The following is a 19511-nucleotide window of genomic DNA, read 5'->3' as shown; positions in this document are numbered from 1 at the left end:
TTTGGGCACTAAGACTAGCCTGGGAAGACATACTCCTCGTTTGTTGGCCAACATTTTGACTAAACTTGTGTCGTTGAAAATAGATGAATTGGTCAATCACTGGGAAAAAATTTCTTAAAATAGTCAATTCGTCTCCTGAGAGAGTAATTTGTCCTTTCCGCTGCACAACTTGACTTCGGCAATTGATTTGTTCTGTTCTGGTCAAAGTTACTTTGATATCACTCTCTGGTGTCATCCAAGCCAAGAACACTAAGTTTGGAGATAGGTACGTCTCCGCTTTTGCTAGTCTTTCGTTGTTGCTCATTTGTCAGCCAATCAAAAAAAACCTTCGTTTTTTTCAGGGAACAGTGATTCCTAGAGTTATAATTAGGTTGTAAATGTCTATTGCAAGATGGATAATTCTTTAAATGTAAGTTTTCAATTCTCGGGCAACCCAATTCATCAAGATTCACATCTTCTCGATCCAAGTACTTTGCAAGGAGTTCAGCCTTCTCTTTTCCTTTGGCGTAAAATACAGCGTTAGGATTTCTCAAAACAAAACTTTGAATAATCTGATTTAGGTTTAAATATAAATAATCTCCGCTTTCCCAGTGAATTCCGAGCAAGTATTGTGTTAACCAGTTGTACGCTTTTTGTTTAGCTTTGGGTAGTGAGTTGAAAGAGACTGGAGGTAGAAAAATAAGAGAGTCACTATATTCAGAAGTCGTAATGGCTATTTCTTTAACTATAAAGGTACTTTTTTATAGCGAAATCCTTCCAAATCTATGACGACTGATCGTTCGCTCAACATTCTAATAACTGATAGAGTTCTGGTCTGGTTAGTTTGACGAATAAACAGAAAGTAATACCGCTCAAATGACCAATCAGACTGCTGTTACACTTCCAGGGTAACATATAGCAGTAAGTGGGACCCGTGTTGTAAACTTCGTCAACAAAACCTGCGGCGTCATGTAAAATTGCATGCAGACGTAGTATTTTTGAATCTTTTAAATATTTGTCCAAGGAAGAATCGTCTATGCCAATAAGACCTCCATATGGTCTAAGTTTAATAGCTACGTCATAATTTAATTCGTATTCACTGGAAAAGAAAAACAGAGAACATGCAGCCAGAAAGTAATTCCGACGGTCAGAATTTTCCGGATAGGTTTTTTTCACAGTCAAATAAATCTCATGAATGATTTCCAAGTCTGTTGAGGTAACTCTACGTTTTTCCAATTTCATTTTTTTCCTACACTCTTTGAACCTGCTGAATTTCAAAACAGTGGAAATAAAAGTAATCGTTTAGATGCCAACAGCTGATATCTACAACTCGGTGATATACATTGAATTAGTCCATCAGCCTTTTTCATATATTTTTAACATTTTAGTAAACATAAATTTTCAGTCTGCGCTTTATCTTTTCTTACAATCAGCTAGTGACAAAGTCAAACAAGAAGACAAATCTATTCAATTTCAAAAGTAGTATTCGACAAATCAAATGTTTTTACCAGTTTTTGTTTCCAAATCAAACTCAAAATTTCTAAACTGGTTGAAAATAACACGCAGCTAAAAGTACAATTTATTCTGTCTGTGTTTTCGTGATAAGCGTATTTTAAACTCGGGGAAAATTTAGAGAAATTTTAGCACAATTATCACCTTCCGAAACCTACTGTTCCAAAAATTTTTATTTGATGAACAATTTCATGTGATTTAAAATGTTAATTTGCTTGTTTTAGATGCCATCATACCTCGAAACAGTAAAAATCCCTTTCGGCGGTTTAGAGCTGATTAACATTCCTGTGGAGGAAATTCACGTCAGATATAAGGCTGGGCCCGATCCTGAGGTATTAGTGGTGAAGGAGCTCTGGGTCAAGCCACGCCAGTGGGCCAAGGGGAAACCCCTTCCCCGGACTTACGTCCCTGGGTCGCCCGAGTGGGAACTCCTCTCTGAGCAACTCAGGGACGTGGTCGCCCTCGGGGGTTGGATTGCCTACAGGGCTTCTGATCTGCTGGTGCTGATGGACAGCCCAGCCGCCTCTATTTATTCTTACCTCTTCAATAAAGAAGAGGTTTTTTCTTTTTTACCAAATTTTATTTTTTTAGTCCCCTTCCTCAACATCCCCCTTTCTTTATTATTTGTTTATTATTATTATTAATATTACCACCAATCCTTCGACGAGCTCAACTTTCGGGTAAGTAATTCTTATTTTGTTCAAATAGATCATTCATTTTTGCCTAAATAGAGGTGGCGGCCGCCGCAATTGACGAATTTTCCTTTCTTCGAGATTGAGCAATAAAACATGCATTTTTGAAGGAAATCGTTCACCGCAGCCAACAGTTAAGCTACGCTGCCAAAATATTGGCTTTCCTATATACCATATAGTTTGGTTGCATATAATAGGTATATAACGTCATTTTACATGTAAACAAGCCAATACCCACAAACTTTAGAAGGGAAAACATGCACCAACCAAAACTTAATTCCATTCCCATTTCCATAAAGTGGCTGGAAAATTACCAATTTTAACCCCCCTTAAAACATGCGTGCCTGAAAAAGTAGGGGCTTTAACCCCTTTGGGGGTTAAAAGTGGTAAGTACAACGGCACACTGAATTTTGGGGGGGGGGGGTTAAAAGTCGTCATTTTCCTAGCCACTTTTACTTTACTACTCATAATCATCATCCGAGTACATTACGTTCCAATCTGTTTTTGTTCTTACGCCAAAACATGGACTTTCTGAAGCTCTCAGTTTAGGAAACACGGCCAATTTAAAATAATTTTAAAATAACAATTTTATAGCCGTGGGTGCACGCTTACGGCGCTGTAGTTTACTATGGTGCCAAAACTTCACCTTCCGTAAGCTCGTAGTTTAAAAGTGATGGAAGTGCTTCGGATTCGGATTCTTTTTAATAGAAGTGCGTCGGAAAATCTAAAAGCGTAGAATAAAATCCCAAACCGATTCACTCTATAAAAATTATTCCAAGTTTCCTTGCTTGTTTAGATAAACATCGCCTTTGGCAAACCGATTCATTTTGAAATAACCAGAAATGATTCAAAGTTAAGTCGCTTGAGTAAATTTTTTGAAAAAACTAAGCTTTTTGCTAGCCGATCCGTTCTATGAAGTAACCTGAAAATTTCAGTTTCATCGATTGAATAACTTGCCTTGAAATATATCAATTTTTTTTACAACTGATTCGCTCGGTGAAATAACCTGAAATTTTTTGCGGTTTAATCAGTTGAATAGCTGGCTGTGAATAACTTAATTTTTTTTGCGAACCGGTTCTGCATTGAAATGACTGGGAAAACTTCAGTTCAATTGTTTGAAAAGCTTGCTGAAAAAAAAATTTTACGAATCAGTTTGCTTTTCGATTTAGCTTGCTAAGAAAAACAAAGTTTCGCGAGCCGATTTGCTCTATGAAAAAATGTTTTTTTTTCGAAATTTCATTGCTTGATTAGCTTGCTGAGGAAAAGTCTTAACTTTCGTCGAACCGTTTTGATCTGTAAAATATTTCTACGTATTTCATAGTTTCATTGCTCGAAAGACTTGCTGAGAAAAAAATTATTATTTTGCGAATGGAATTGAAATGTAAATCGCGGAACGTTTCATCGCATGATGCTTGCTACAGAAAAACATTGCGAACCAGTTTAACTTATTCAGTCGTTCCATTTTTGAATAGCATTTCTGAAATCAATATTGATCAATTTTTTTTCATTTTTTGTTTTTTTTTCATGAGATTTTGAGCATAGTCTCTCATTTTTGTATCTTAGGTGGTGCGAAGCTCAGCTTCACCTCTCTATATGGTTTATGATTATTTTTTGCGTGACCGGCTTATTCGGCGTATGTTTTATCGGTTTTATTATTATTATAATTATTATTATCATTATTATTATTATTAATTTACAGACTAGATAAGCGAGTCTGAAGGGATTGCTCCCATAACATTGTTTAGTCGCCTTTTTGCGTTGTTAGAATTATAGCCTTATAATAGCGCTTAACAAGGAGCTTTGTTAATTTAAAAGCGAGACTTATTTAAATAAAACGGAAAAACCTTTTCAGGAGGTTGATTTATGTAATAAATTTGCGTTCAATGAATCACATTGCTGAAAAAGTTTTTCCGTTTTGTTTGAAAACGTCTCGTTTTTGCTTAGCAAAAATTAGTGAGCAACAGTTAATCGCGTCAAAATTGAACTATCAGATCTCGATAAATTCTGGAGTTTCAATCGAATACACCGCTTAATAGGCCGTAGCTGACCTTTTTTTGTTCTTCCAAGATTGGACTATGATTAGTTAGTTAATATTTAGAGTGATCTATCGGCTGCAGAAATTAATCAGCAGCAATGCAGTTAGTGAGATGTCGATGGAGGCGTTCAAGCGACAGGCGGAGAATGCGTCCAAGACAGCTGAACAGTTCATGGAGGAGTGTGAGCGTCTGAAGCTAACCAATGCAATTGCGAAGAGCGAGAAGTCCAAACCAACTGATGAAAAGATGCCAGCCGCCAAAGAGGTACAGTTCAGTTCGCTCTTTCGTCACAAGTCTATACAATACTCCAATGATGAATATTTTAAAATCATTCATCATCGTGTTTTATAGCACACTTTTTTGACACAAAAAGTATACAGCCTTATACACTTGCTATAGCAAGTGCGTTGCAACTTGGTACTTGACTTTTTCCCCTTCAATGACTTTATTGACAACATCAGCTGGACTCATTTCCTGGAGGCCTCAGATGGCAACAAATAACCGCAACAGATACATTTTGTGCATGTTATCATTTTAGATGTCTGTCCCATTCGAATCTTGCTTGTTATGTTGTTTGTAATGTAAACAACTCGGTTTCTTAGGATTTCATTTGTTTTAGTTTTTTTTTAAATGTTTTTTGGCTTGAAAGGGGAGGGTCCAGATTACTTTGTAGATCAGAACCGTTTTGAGATCTACTTAACAATCCCCCCTTTTAAGAAAGGGGGCAGATTGTTAGGTAGATCAAAATGGTCGGTTTTTCGACCAATCAGAATGCAGCAAAAATAGAAATCTCAATTGAAAGCTAAGTGTTAATTTACTGTATTTATTTATAGGGGTGACGATTTTTAAATAGGTAACATAGGGTGGGTGATTGTGAAGTAGATCCCCGTTTTGTATGGTAGTGTTAATTTTATTCTTTACTTGGGTTTCCACTCATTTATTATTTTAGCCCGAGCGCTTCGGTGATTTAGCTGCTGCTGCGAAAGAGGATCTGAAACACCGAACAAGATCTAATCAAAGTCCTTCTTCGGGTATGTTGAATTGATCATTTGCTACTTAGATGCATTAGAACGGGTTTGTATTTTCATTGTTTGCTATCATTTTGACGTAAACTTCCTTTCAATTTGAAGGCTTTTCAAATGCACCGGAAAATCTGATGGTATATAAACGGGCCGGAGTATGAATTTGCGACCGCAACAATATCAGCCAGCCGAAAATAAGTAGCTATTACATAACAGTTATTTAACACGTATGTAACAGTTAGGAGTCATGTATGTTGTATTCAAATGACATGATTATTGGCCAGCGTATTTACTCGTTTAGAACCCGCACTATTCTTCGGATTTCAAAGTTATAAATCATGAGTAATAAACGAGTAAATACGGTAGTTTAGACTCTGTAACATAAATTTCGGCTGGTTTCTTTGTACACCAAAATTCAATCATAGTTTAATTCGTTGAACGACATCTGTGTTTCGTTTTAGATGCTCCGATTAGTGAAGGTGATTCCAAAGTGAGTAAACTTATGGTTTATTTATTTCATTAAATCAAATATCCAGATGAAAATGCAGATGAAGTGATTAATAGTTTTGAAATAATACTGTTTCATTGCAGATATCTTTATTTACGAAGTCGTGTAGCTTTAGTGGGCTATCTGAATTGACATAGTATTGCTAACATTCAGAAATTCATGCTTTTCGTTTCTAGCTTCTAAAATCCAAAGGAAAGTGATCATAATTTTTGGATCTCTTTAACTATATCCCCCCTCGGGTACCTAGTAACGAATATCCCCTCCCCCTATAAAATAATAAATCAACAGTTAAAAATATCAGAATTTTTTACATAGTATCGAATATCCCCCTTTTTCAAAAGTGGGATATAGTTAAAGAGATCCAAGTTTTTAAGATAGTTTCGAGCAGTTTGATTTGAACAAAAATTGCAAACTAAGAAAGACATTTTATTCATCTCAACGCGCAAAGTGACCGTTCTGTTTGAAAACAAAGTTGAAATTTAGGTTCCTGAATCTTCATCAGAAGTCAACAAGAAAGACGACTAGTGTCACACACATGAATACTATATTTTACAACAGGACTGGTGGTTATGGAAGTGAACAGTGGATGGTATCGAACTCAAAATGTTTTTTATCAGTTGTGCTAATGTTAATGAATGTATAAATTGACAATTTCATATCGCAATTATCTTCTTTTCGCCAGTCGACTGCAGTGTTGATTTTCGCGCCGTGGAGCTGAAGCATGATGCTACTTTCTGGTCTTGCCGTTTTTTTGAATGTTAATTTTCCTGCGTTGCTGTTTACACAAGCGTAGCTTGTGTTATAGTAAGAACTTTCTTGTTTTTAACCTAAGCCGCAAATATTGTTGCGATGCAATTTCTGTGACAAAATGTTCATTTTGATCCAGCTATTAAGTACAGCCAATGCTAAGGATATTAACACAGACTATTATATTACAAATATCTTTTAGCTTCAATGCATCATGGATCTCTAGCGTAGAGGAAGGGAAGGAGACCAGCAGCAAAATAAGAGGGTTCGAACATGGGTATGGTCGGATTTTTTTAATGATTTTTTTCGTAGACTGGTTAAAATGCGTCCGCTCTATAAATTGAGGCATGTTTGTTGGTATTTTTTTCAAATTTACTGCTAACGCGTCATAATTGGCTTGCGTCACTTAGCAATTATGTAGACTCAAAATTTTTCTCATTCAGTTTTCCCAGTAGCGTTGTCGGTCATATTTTTGCTTTTGTATGCGAAATGAAACTTGCCTCTGTATTTTTTTTCAATGCTCGGTGCAAATTATTACATCAAAAGATGTAAAATTGAGCTCACCATTTTCGAACAAGGAAATGTTGCGAAGAATTGTTCTCGACAATAAGTTTCAAGAGTTCGAAGCAGAATAAGAATAATATTATACTTTGATCAAGTTTTCTCAAAAGTTCCATGAACGATTGGAATTAATGCGTTTGAAGCCAATATTTGTTATTCTAGAAACAGCGCTTTCGTTAATTTTGATTTTGGTTAGTTCAAAAACGCTTTTGCAGCTGTTAGTGGTTTCAAACTTAGTTATAGGGGCCTTAAATGTTGAAACTTTTGGTTTACAAAAGAATACAATCACCTTAGCGTTGGTTCGAGTAAGTTATGCTGGCTTAAGTTTCCTGTCTTTTGAAAATAATCGAACAAGTTTTTGTTACGACCACCACCTAAATGGCGTAGAAAGCAACTGTTATTTTTTCGTTCCAATTTTTATGCCTCAAAAAAAAAGCTCGCAAAGGTTGAAGTCAAATCAGGTCTACCACAACCTGACCAAATTTGGCTGCAATAGTGGTACCACATGAAAGTTCTAGACGCACAAAAACGGCCTTGAGTCGCAAATAAGAGCTTCGCTGAACAAAATAACACAGTCTGGAATGTGGGGAAATAATATAAACGGACTATCCTCGACAGGACTGTTAAGGCCTACTGATAGCTCCTCTGCGATTCGCAGGAACTACAATTATTATTATTAAATCAATTTAAATTCTGGATCTATTCTGCCCGTTGAGCAAAGAGGTCACGTTCAGACCTGGCACTCTGAGGGCCTACGGTTGTAATTCAGTCTGGACCTACTTTTGATAGCTTGAATTTTTTTCCGCTCGAAAAGAAAATTGAGTGGCTGTCGCTTGTGTGGGGAAGATACTCCACATGAAATTTCAAATGTGGTTTCAATTTTCAAGTCATGTTTGGAAGAAAAAAAACACTTTCAGTTTTTTTCATATTAAGTAATGACTTCGACCATTGAACGAAGTGGGAAGGAAATATATTTTTGGCATGTAGTGTTGGTAGTTTTAGTGGGGGTCGTCAAAAAAGGAGCCATTTTTGGGAGAATAGTTTATCCAAATTCTGAGGTTCGGGTCGTCCGCCTCCCTCTTTAATCCGCCCCTGTTGTTTTTTTTTCTGTTTACTTGCCTTTTTCCACATCTTTGTTGGCTATTTTTATATTATTTTTCTGCAATTTTCTAACATGAATATTTCAATTTCGCATTAAATAGTGTTTCTAACATTTTTTGGAATCATCATAACATGTCAAGTTTTTAACAAGCTGAACCGTACAAATTGCTGAGCCGCAATATTCGTACATGCTGAACCGTTAAATTTCCGTCATTGGGTTTATTGTAACTTGGTACCGTTGGAGGGGAAATTATTCTGCCAAGACGATTTTCAGTCACTAAAACAGCTTCAAAGTTAATTCGTCAGAAATCAGCTATTTCAATGACGCCAGATAATGCTATACCTGACTGGCTAGAGGAACAAAAGAATTTTAGTCGAAATAGATTTTAGTAGCTTCATAAACACTGGAAAGAAACGTTAATCGTATTATGGATATAATATTAATGGAAAGGGTGACACAATAGCTTAACTTAACCAGCTGTATGAAATGTCTGATAATGTATTCGGTTCATAAAACAGTTCATAATACCATATTCATTTAATCATTTTTCTTAACCATTTTTACGACTTTACTTTAGCTTTTAAAAAATCGTGCCCTTCTTTCGAGAGAAAGCTATGATTTGAACACACCGCCACATATAAATGGCGTGATTGTTTCACGCTCTGTAGTTTTGTTTCTTTTTTTTTTCGAAAAAATGCATTTTGCTATCAGACCATTAACCATTCATACACGCGCAGGACTCTAAATTACCAGCACACATTCTAAAACTAAACAGCACTTTATTTGCTTGGTTTCAAATTTTAGAACTAATGGCTTTTTGTTTTAAGAAGCCAACTTGGTACGAAACGTAGTCTTGATTTATTAAACCACATTCCAATGACCAATTGGTAATAACGTGTTCACACAAATCTGGTCAAGATTTATAAAACACATTAACCAATCTGTTTATAATTTACTATCCTCGAAAAAGGCGCTAAATCGTTTTTGATTCTGTGATTAAAATTACTCCCAAACTTAGTCCTTAAAGTACATTCAACTGCATCAGAAAGTGAAAAAAAAACAATCCAGTTTGGGAAAAATTATTGAGTGGAAATAAAACATTTGGTTTCGGATATGCCACACCCTCACACAGTTAAGTCAGAGGAGGAGCTGAGTGACCTATTCGATGAGGTCAAACATGAGACTCTAGTTTTGGTATTCACCAACGGGTAAGTCTTATGTTTCTTTCATAGCGTTGTTGATCTCATGAAAAAGCAGGAGAACCTAGTTTTAAACCACTTAACAGATTTGAAACTAATAACCAGTGTAACCTGGTTTTCATGTAACAGCTTTTAGATGAAGGTTTAATTTTCAGTCTGAACCTTAACCAGCGCGAACCCAAATCGGTGCCCTAAACAAACTTCAACTAAATAGGATGTCGTCACCGAATGTGAATCTAAAGTTATAAGCTTGATATTGATTAAGAGTCAATGAACGTAGTAGAAGACCCTTATGTAGCTCTTCGGTTACATGACAAAAGATCCCTTACCATAAGATCCCAAACGAGAAGATCCCAGTCAATAAGATACCATTCCAAAAGAGCCCTCGTTCTAAAATCGCCCACGACATAAGATAAAGAACCTGAGAATTGAAAATATAGCGGTTAATTGATCAAAGCAAAAACTATAGCGGCTAATTGATCAAAGCGTCGGTTAAAATCAAAGAAACGGAAAAATTTTTGCTGCACAAATTTCGAACATAAATGACCTTGCTAATCACTTGGCCTTCAAAATCAAACTCAAACTGCAAACCAGCTTAGACTACAATTGAACTTGAAAAAAGTTTCCAATTAATCAAAGCCAACTTTGCCAACAATGGCCTGATTTTCTAGACAAATCAAGTCGGTACAAAATTGAAATTGAGTTTTTGCAAAGCTCTAAAGCTTTGAAAAGCTCTAAAGCTTAAAAATCATTTTCATTACGAATCACTTGCCTTTCTTTTTGATATAAAAAATATCAATTCTCAATTTTGATCAACTTTGTTCTAGGCGCAATACTCAAAGGGCCGTCAGGCCCCTGCCCCCAACCTAGCGTCCCGTAAATAAAAGCAGTTGCTCTGGGATCAAATTGCTAGAGACAGCATTTTTGAATGCGAGTCGTAGTATTGCGTTTCGGCGTTCTCCGGGAGGGTGCAAGGAGACGTCTATAAAAAAAGTTGATCAAACAAATTTAAATTTTGGATAAATTAGGCAAAAACTAAAACAAAATTTAAAAGGTTAAATGGGCAAGTGAACGGATATAAGACAATAAGTTGGAGTCTGTGTACGAACTTGCTATCTGTTGAAAATTTGCATTCAGATCACGGTACTTCTTCCGGGATAAGTTGATAATGCTGCTGGATGCCTTCAAAATGTTGAACTTTTGATTATAGGAATTCAGTTGAATTTTTTTGAGAAAGGTATATATTGAAGGCTGGCTAATTTTATGTGTTTGGCCTTTTAAGACATTGAAAAATAATCAGTGTTTGGCCTTTTTGTGAGGTTCCCCAAGTAGAAGATTTCATTTTTGACTATTCATTGAGTTCAAGAGGGAGATAATGAATGCAGAGTGTATACATTTTCAATTGAGTTGTTGTAATTCAATATCATATTAGCACCAAATTAAACACATGTTGGCACTGTTAATCCCAAAATTGAGTCAAGTTTAAATTTAGTCAGCTTAAATTTGCATTGTTTTTAATAACGCGAACCTAATTGAGATATCATTGCGCATTTATTTCTGCTTACACTTTGATCATGATTTTTATTCATATTTCATGGGATCTTTTTTATGGGTTGGGCGATTTTTGTAAACGGGATCTTTTGGTATGAGATCTTTTGTCATGGGAGCTTTTGGTATGGTATCTTTTGTCCTGACACCAGCTCCTCATAATAATAACTGTCAGCTAAAATGGTAACAATTGAAATCTTTAAGGGATTTTTGTAAGATCCGAAAGTTGCTCTGATCTAATAAGCTTGGACTACTTGAGAAGCAACCGCTGCATGCAATGCAAACAGCAAATTTGACCCACAGTGTCGAGATTTCAAAACTTAGATCTTTTGGCGACTGACATTCGGTAATGCATGATACTGTCTAGGGACGTGGGACTTAGAATTTGAGTTTTTTATTCCCCGTAGGATTTTGAAGCTAAAAAAAATTAATTGATGCAGCCGTTTGAGACTCAATTTCCACAGCTAATTGAGAAGAAACAATTTTTTCAAGTTATTTATAAACATGCACTGGTTAAGTAGCTTTTGACTAACTGTACTTTAAAAGACAAAACAGAAAAAAAACTAAAACTACTGAATTGCCTTTTTTGCAGCTGAGGGTAAAGTCTGAGAAAAGTTATCGCGTTTTTGTTTGAGTTTTATGCGAGAGATAAGATGATTTTAGACTTGGTATAACTAGAATTAGCAAATACGCGTTTCCCAATCAACTCTGATAATTTTGTTATTTTGTTTTCTTTGGACTTCGTTTTTTGCCAATGATACTGCACTATATACAATATTTTATTTGTTCATTTGGCTCTTTTTTATGTGCTAAATAGAACTGGTTTTTTTACAATGCGTTGGTTTAATGGAAGTTTGATGGAAAAATTTGGTACTTCACAGATATTTTCAGGCGTGCTCAAACAATTTTGGAGAATTGCGGATATTTTCTCGAAAAAACAATCGCTACTTTCCCCAAAAATTGATGACGCTCAGATTTTACTTTTTGAAGTACAAAATTTTACCACTGGTTCTCTCAATTACAAAAGGTAATTTTGAAACTATGTTGTCCAGCAAGAAATGTTGCTTATATCACAGTTTCTTGAGTACAAAAAAAAACGCCCGACGCTTGACTTTTGTTTTGCCTTACAACCCTCAAATGCAAATTAAAGACACTTCAGTAATTTCAGTTTTTCTGATTTTATCAAGCGATCGATCAGCTGGTTAAAAGCTAGTGAAACGCTGGTTCTGCATGTGAATACTTGCAAGTATTTTTTCTCAATTACAACTCCTATCTATATTTGGCACCTAAGGCTGAACTTGAAGCATCTTTTAACTTTTGGTTGCTAAGAGATTTGAATCAACTTGAAATCTCGACATTGAGATGGTGCTTCGCAGAAGTGGGTACAAAATTTTTTGATGAGAGTATTTTATTGACTCTTACTTTAAAAAAAAAACATTTTTATAAACTTTTAATTGCTACTTCTATAGCTCAGATCTTTATTGTTGTCACCTCATAGTTTGCTTAAAGAAAAGTTATTTCCTTAACACCCACGTTCCAAATTCAGTTTTTAAACGTTTGCGGAAGCAAGTGTCTTGTAATGAGGAACAAGACTTTTTTCCGTAAACAGTTTTTACAAAATTTCAACTCGCTTTATTATTGAAAATAACAAGCTCCAGGATCATTCGAACGTGGCGTAGAGGTAAAGGAATCGCCTTTGCCCTTTAAAAGCCGGGATTTGAATCCCAGTAGGACTTTCTTTTTATCGAAAAATATGCAATTGAAAAAAAAATCCGATTAAAATTGATATGCCGGACGGTTTTGTTTCCATTTCGGTTTTGTTTCCATTTCGTAAATTTTGTTTAATTGCTAATCATAAATTGAAAATCCATGTTAGATGTATTTGCTTAGAATTTTTGTTTGATGAAAGCAGGTAATGTGATAGTTTTTGGGATTTTTAAAAAAAACATATTTAAGTTTTTTTCAAAAACTTCTACCAATTTTTCAAAAAGAGACATTAAAGGAAAACTGTCTGCTCACCTGGGTGTCTGTAAGCTCCCATAATCTTTTTTTTTTGTTTTACACCTCTATCTGCAGCCATCAAAAAAGCTGCACTCTCAAATCTGCTGTTTTGATTTCAATGAATAGATTGAATTTTAAAAACTCTCCTGCAGAAGCGGCTACCCATTAAGTCTTTTTACACATAAAACTTTGGCCCTCAGAAGAGGTATGGGGTGAGTAAATTTTAGAAGGACCTTTTTTCTCAATCGAACAATTTGATTTGACATAAGCGCTTCTAGAACACTCATTATTCAGGCCCTATGTTGACAAAATGCTTTGCGCGCATGCAAATTTTGGAACAAACAGTTCAATAATGCGTTTTTTTGGCTTTTATTTTGAAAAATTTCGTCAAAAAATTGCGTTTTTTGGTGCGAGCTGCTCTTCAAACTTAGTCTACATTAGTGACCAATGCGCCTTTAGAAATATTTTACGGTTGATTGGCCAATAATGGATGCCATAGAATAATACCAAAGGGGGACCTTTTGGTTGGTGAGGGGGTCGAATCCGCGAGGAAGGAGGGGAATTGAGCGGCCGCTTCCTCGGCTCCCCCTAAATCCACCCCTGCTCCCATATCTAAGGTTTTGGGTTCAATCCAAAGAACGGGTTGTGGGCGCTCCATTACATACGCGACTACGCCCAACTTTTTTTGACACAAACTTATGACCACCGGAAAAGTCAAAGTTTTGATTTTTGACCATTTTTTGAAATTTTTCAACCTTTCTTGCAAACTACATTCTTCCACGCCTGAATTTTAGTATTCAATTAATCTTACAGATTGCATGAATCTTTTCTGCATGTGTGGCTTCCTCCAAATATTTTCTTAAACAAAAATCTTCGATAATGGGAAAAGTCAAGTTTTTCATTTGTTGACCTTGCTCTGGATTTTTCTTGATAACTATTCTGCAAAATCTGATATCATAGGTTTAATCAAATTAACAGGTTTTTGAAAACCTACCGTTATAATTATCTGCACAGAATTTCGCTAAGAAATCTTTCTGGCCTTATAAAACTTTGATAATTTCTTAGAAACCTTTGACATAACTCAAAACAACCGAGCCATTTCTCAGATTTAATGTTCAATCGAGAAGACAGGTTTTGCCACAACCCGTTTTTGCAGAATAAATATGCTTTTCGAGAAGTCTAGTTTTTGAACTTATGACCGTTTTTTTTAGAAATTTTTGATTTTTCTTAAAAACTACCCTATCAAATCTGGGATGAAAAACTTAAAACTGGTTGCAAGAATTTTCCTTTAGAAGTGACGAATTTTCTTTTTTTTTGGTAGAAGAAATGTTATGTCATTTAGAAAATTTCAATTTCTCAAAAATATCCAGTTTTATATTATCCTCTAGTTGTCTTTTATTGATTTGGTTCACTTAAATCTTTTTTTGATTTAGTTTTTTTTTCATCATTTTCTTTTTTTTTACTTGTTTTTTTATCTTGGATTTATCGCAAGTGGTGCAAATTTCCGCTTTGCCTTTTAAAATCATAATTTCAGTTTTCACAGTGTTATTACCACTGCAATGAGCCTTTTGTTTACTGCAATGTTGCTACTCTATGTTTAGAGGATGACTGAAAACGGTGGTCTTCTCTCTCCATCTGTATTCTCCTCAGCTAACAGACAAAATTTAAGCACGTCTGTTTTATATGCCTGCTTTTTGGTAGTTCACTTTTCAAGTTGGTTAACAGTTTAGCAAATCTGATACCAGTAGATCCAAAAGTTTTAATAGGAAACAATTTTTTGGCGCAAGGTACGGTTTCAAAATTTATCGGCTTTGTAACTACTTTGTACGTTTTGTTTTGATGCTTATTTAGCCTTCACTTATGTGACATCTTGGCATTTTCTTTGCAAATATTTTTGGTGACAAACTCGGAAAAAAAAGGGAAATTTTAAGGTTGCCAATTTTTATGATGTTTCACCAGAATTTTTTCTAAAACTGTTTTCTATGGTTTTCGTCTTGGCTCTCTGTCGGTTTCTTTGTAGACAAGGTATGTGTTGTCTCGCAATTGATATGAAGCTTCATGAGACGTGAAATACAACTAACAGCATTAAATCAACTTTAAATTTTCACTAAGTTGTCACTAAGCCGACTAGAAACTAGAAACTGACCAGAAAACAGAAAACGCCATCAGAACTTTTCGCCAAAAATTTTTTGATTGAATAAATTTTTTAACTTTGAACAATTATACCATAGCCGACCTGAATAATTTTCAACCAAATTCTGCACTATTTTGAAACGCCACAAACTTATTTGACTAATCCGATAAACCGTTGAACGAATCTATCTAGGACGAATAAAGGTCATAAGCAAAAAAGAAACAAAAGGAATGGAAACATCAAAGTCAGGGTTAGTAAATTTTGAAAATACAGCCGTAAATCACCAACTCTTGTAACTAAAATGAAAATTGCAAGGAGCAAAAATTTGTGTTGTGGCCATCAAGCCGTAAAACATAAGCAGACAAACGAAAACTTTATACAAACGAAAAAAAAGTTAACGGGTGGTATTCGCAAAATTTCAAAAAGTTTTGTCAGTTTTTAATACATTTGGAATCAGTACTTCAATGCTTCAATATGACATAGCATTCGACCACATTAGAGGTTTGATAATGGGGACTGAATCTGACTGAAAAGCGCACATAAACTCAACAGCTCTCCACAAAGTCGCTGCTCAAAACAAAATATGTAAACTCATGGGCGAATCTAGGATTCTCTTGAGGGAAGGAGGATTTTCAAAAAGTAAGGGGAAAATTTTTTAAGGACGACCATATTGATTTTCCGAGAACTCCCGTAACACGACAAATTTTTGAAAACACCGGTCCTAAAGCCCGTTTTTAGGTTTTTAGGTTTTTTTGGAAAGTGTTGCTAAAAAAACACTTTTTTCTAGCGCGCAAGTTTAGTATGAGTTTAGGGACTTTGTTTGATGATGGGATCGAATCTATGCGGGGGGAAGACGTCCACCCCCTTAAATCTATCCCTATGTATGTTTATACTCAAGAAATGTATACCTTGTGAGGTATACCGCTGACCAAAATTGGAAAAAATGTAACTTCGGGTTTTCATACCAAACAAAATTCTCAAAAAAATAAATGGGCTTCAAAAAATAACTGAAAAAATCCTTTTTCGCAGTATAATGCATGGCGGTACGCGATACAACATTTTAAAATCTAATTATTTTGAATTTATTAATACTATCATTAGCGACTTGATTAAGCAAAATTTTGCCCTCCTCTATTCCCAAGACGATAAATAAGGCAATAATTAGGGCATCACTTGACTAGGCTTATCGGGCTTTTTGATTTCCTTGCATATCAGAATTATGTAAATTGACAAATGTCTATTGAATAATCACTGATATGATAACAATTTGTTATTATGATTTTTATAATTTAATTTAGTCGGAACACTGAGTGTTAGTTGCATAACATCTGAGCCCTCTTCTAGTTCCGACCACTTCGCGGATTGGGAGGGAATGAACTAGGTAATAGGGTGTTTTTGCCCAATTTTTAGATCGTAGAGGATCAAGTGTGGCTTAATGTTAAAACTTTTTCACTCGTGCCCTAAATCAACAAATTTCCAAAAATCAACTAAGCTTTTTCAGTTTTGAGAAAAAAATATATACTTGCTTCAAGTGGTGTAATCATCCATCAAAAAAGAAAATTTATAATTGAATGAGAACCAACTTGAGGAAGCGCATAAAGTGGTTCAAAATTTGAAGCGAGGCTGAGAAGTTTCTATTAAGTACTATCTTATCTAGACGTAATTGGTTAATCTATGTACTATTTATTCAGAAAACAATACATATATTACAGAAAAAATAAACAAAAATACCAAATAGATCAAAATGCGGCTACTTTTGTTGCCTTATTTAACTAACTGATTACACGCGCAATATTTGTCTTGGCTTCAGATCAATCAAGGAGCTGCAGTTTCTGCTGGAGGTGGACGAGACCTTCGGACAGGCGGGCGAAAATGTCATCATCAGATTCATCAGCATATCAACCATGCCTGTAAGATCAACTGGACTGATTTCAACTCATTTTGGCATCAGTTTTTTTTCACCCTGAATAATGATAGACAGATGTCGTCTCGTAGCTGCAGTTGCAATACTGGTGTTTTTAGAAGTTTTTTTGATGTTGCGTACCTTTTGTTTAAAATAAAATAGATTTTTTTCATTCTGAAAATGCACTATTTCATACGTGTACCTTCACAGTAGTGATAATCTTCTCAGTTTTACTCAAGGAAACCTAAAAACAAGTCAGGACTTTTCGGCTTCGCAGTATTATTAGACTATGTGTTTATTCTATATAAAACATTCGTCAAAACCCGCAACTTTTCATTTTTGTTGCGGCTTGTGCATACGAGACATAACTGAACCGCCTTGATACAGAGCTTAAGTAACGATTTTTCGATGATCTACCCACGGAACCTTTATTTTCAATACTGTTGTCGTCAAAAAAATAAGTATAGAAGTAAAAGTACACAAAATATGGAAAAAAAAATGTTTAAATTTGTGGAGAAGCAATCGAAACTTAGAATTTTCCGCTCAGAAAAAAATGTATTTAAGAGTCTGCAGGAGACGTACAGTATAGAGGCCACCCCAACCTTCACCTTCTGGAGGATGTTCTCGGGGGAGTTGGGGGAGATGAGGGGGGATCGGATGGTGGGCACGGACACTGCACTGCTGCACCAGACACTCAAACGGCTGCTCTAGTCCCCTAGTCACGTGAAAACATAGCACATATTACAAAAATAGAGAAGACAGGAAGGAACATGAAAAAAAACTTATTGTCTAACGGATAAACCGAGATGTTAATTTGCCTTCTTTGCTGAAAAACAATATCAAACCATATTTTAAAAAGACACCCATTTAAAAAAAAGTAGTACGACTTGTAGAACCTTATTTGTAATTTCAATTACTAACCTACCTCTGTTTGTAGTAAACATACTTTTAAAGCTTTAATTATGTTGCCATGAACTGATCCACACAGTTAATTTTTTGAGTTGATTTTGAAAAGTTGATAATTTCATATTTGGTAATGGATATGGATGATTGCAGAGTGATCCTTTTTTTAGCTGGTTTCTTTCTGAAAACCAACAATCCTGCTCATTATGTCCAAGACAATTTCTTGCTTAATTATAAACGGGACTGGTAGTATCTGCTCAATAATTTGAATGCTCCTACTGCATTCTTACGTTTCTGAGTATTTTTGATTGTTTAAAATTTGTCAGCTGCCTTCGACAAGCTCGATCACGAACAACTCCTCTCAATTTCAAAAATCTACACTGGGTTTTGAGACTTCAAAAAATTGGATTAAAACAGAGGATGTCAATCAAGTGAAGTGTTTCGAAAACTGTTCGGATTCTCCATATAGTCCAACAGGGATCCGTACTCTGCCCCTTGCTTTTCGCTTTATATCTACTTCCGCTTACGCGCATCTTGAAACAATTCCACGTTGATTATCAATTTTTTTGCCGATGACTTGCAGTTTTATTTGTGCGTCCAGTCTACTGTTACAACTGCTCTCATGACAGAGAGAAGGATTGGGAGTCGAGTGTCCGAATGGTTAAACAAATATTCAGTGAAAACAATTGCTGCAAAAACGGAGTTTCTTCTGAAAAAAAGTCCAAAGATGATAGAATTTATAGAGGAGGCCATCTTGTTATCAACTAAACTCACCAACTCACCAGTCCCGGCTTCATTTTTGATAAATATCACAGCCTGGTTGCCCGCCGGATAAACTCAGTCACGTCGACCGATTAGTATCCTCTGAGACGCATTCGTCTTTAAGAAAGAATTCGTCGTATTTGTTGAGTTCCTTCGTCAGCTCATGCATTCATATGTTGACAATGTCTTTCGAGAATCGATCAGTGTAATAGTTTTAGCTACGGTATGCGCAATAGCGAGATCGCAAAACTTCAACGTGTCAACTTCTGCAGGACTATTCACACGTATCTCGAATGATAAAAAGCACATTCCATCAATTTTTTAGAACTTTAGCGAACCCAAACATTCCGTCGCTTTCTCCGAAAGTCGGAATATAAGCACACTACGATCTTTTAAATCGGCGGAAGTTAAAACTACATCCGAATAACGTAAATTACACCAAAATTACTTAACTCTTGCATAGTAACTGTCAAAATATGTTGCTGGGTTGCATACAAATCATAGTTTCTGGCTTATTGGTATGGTAATCTGATTTACGTCTTGTTTACTCTTCGACCCGATGGCCTGCTACCTTAAATTTATTGGCTGCAAACGCAGAGCTTATCATGATTTGGTTATCAAGGTTTATAGGTCTGAAAATCTCTGGGCATTGAGACGGCAATGGTCTTAACCCAATTTTTTTTGTGTATCAAACAATTTTCACACGAAACATTGGCCTGTGAAAAAAGCTTGCACGGCTGTGCGTACTTTGAGGCGAGCGGTAGCAAACCAAAGAGTCAAAAGCCAATTTGTTTTGTATCAAAAACGTTAGTTTTCATTTGACAACATTCTTTGCTTAATTGAAATTTTTCCAAAAAATAGAATAGTTCACTTAGAACTCAACTAAAGACTGTGTTATGTCT

The 19511-nt window shown here is 35.5% G+C and overlaps 2 protein-coding genes across 2 annotated transcripts; both read left to right on the top strand.

Annotated features, from left to right (window-relative positions):
* Positions 1-4281: 4281 nt before the first annotated feature.
* Positions 4282-6413, top strand: LOC134846337 (B-cell receptor-associated protein 31-like; the record flags this gene model as incomplete). The annotated part of the gene is given in 4 exon segments (XM_063863644.1): positions 4282-4483; positions 5169-5250; positions 5703-5731; positions 6233-6413. Coding segments are annotated over 4 exon segments (355 nt in total), but the record flags the coding sequence as incomplete, so codon positions are not given.
* Positions 6414-8880: 2467 nt separating this feature from the next.
* Positions 8881-17949, top strand: LOC134846169 (uncharacterized). Its single transcript, XM_063863411.1, has 3 exons — positions 8881-9367; positions 16852-16951; positions 17509-17949. Exons 1-3 carry the CDS (start codon positions 9273-9275, stop codon positions 17653-17655), a joined length of 342 nt encoding a protein of 113 aa, XP_063719481.1. The 5' UTR covers positions 8881-9272; the 3' UTR covers positions 17656-17949.
* Positions 17950-19511: the final 1562 nt, after the last annotated feature.

The sequence above is a fragment of the Symsagittifera roscoffensis genome, chromosome 5 (assembly GCF_963678635.1).
Source record: "Symsagittifera roscoffensis chromosome 5, txSymRosc1.1, whole genome shotgun sequence".
Classification (NCBI taxonomy): domain Eukaryota; kingdom Metazoa; phylum Xenacoelomorpha; order Acoela; family Convolutidae; genus Symsagittifera; species Symsagittifera roscoffensis.
This window is presented reverse-complemented; position numbering and strand designations above follow the sequence as displayed.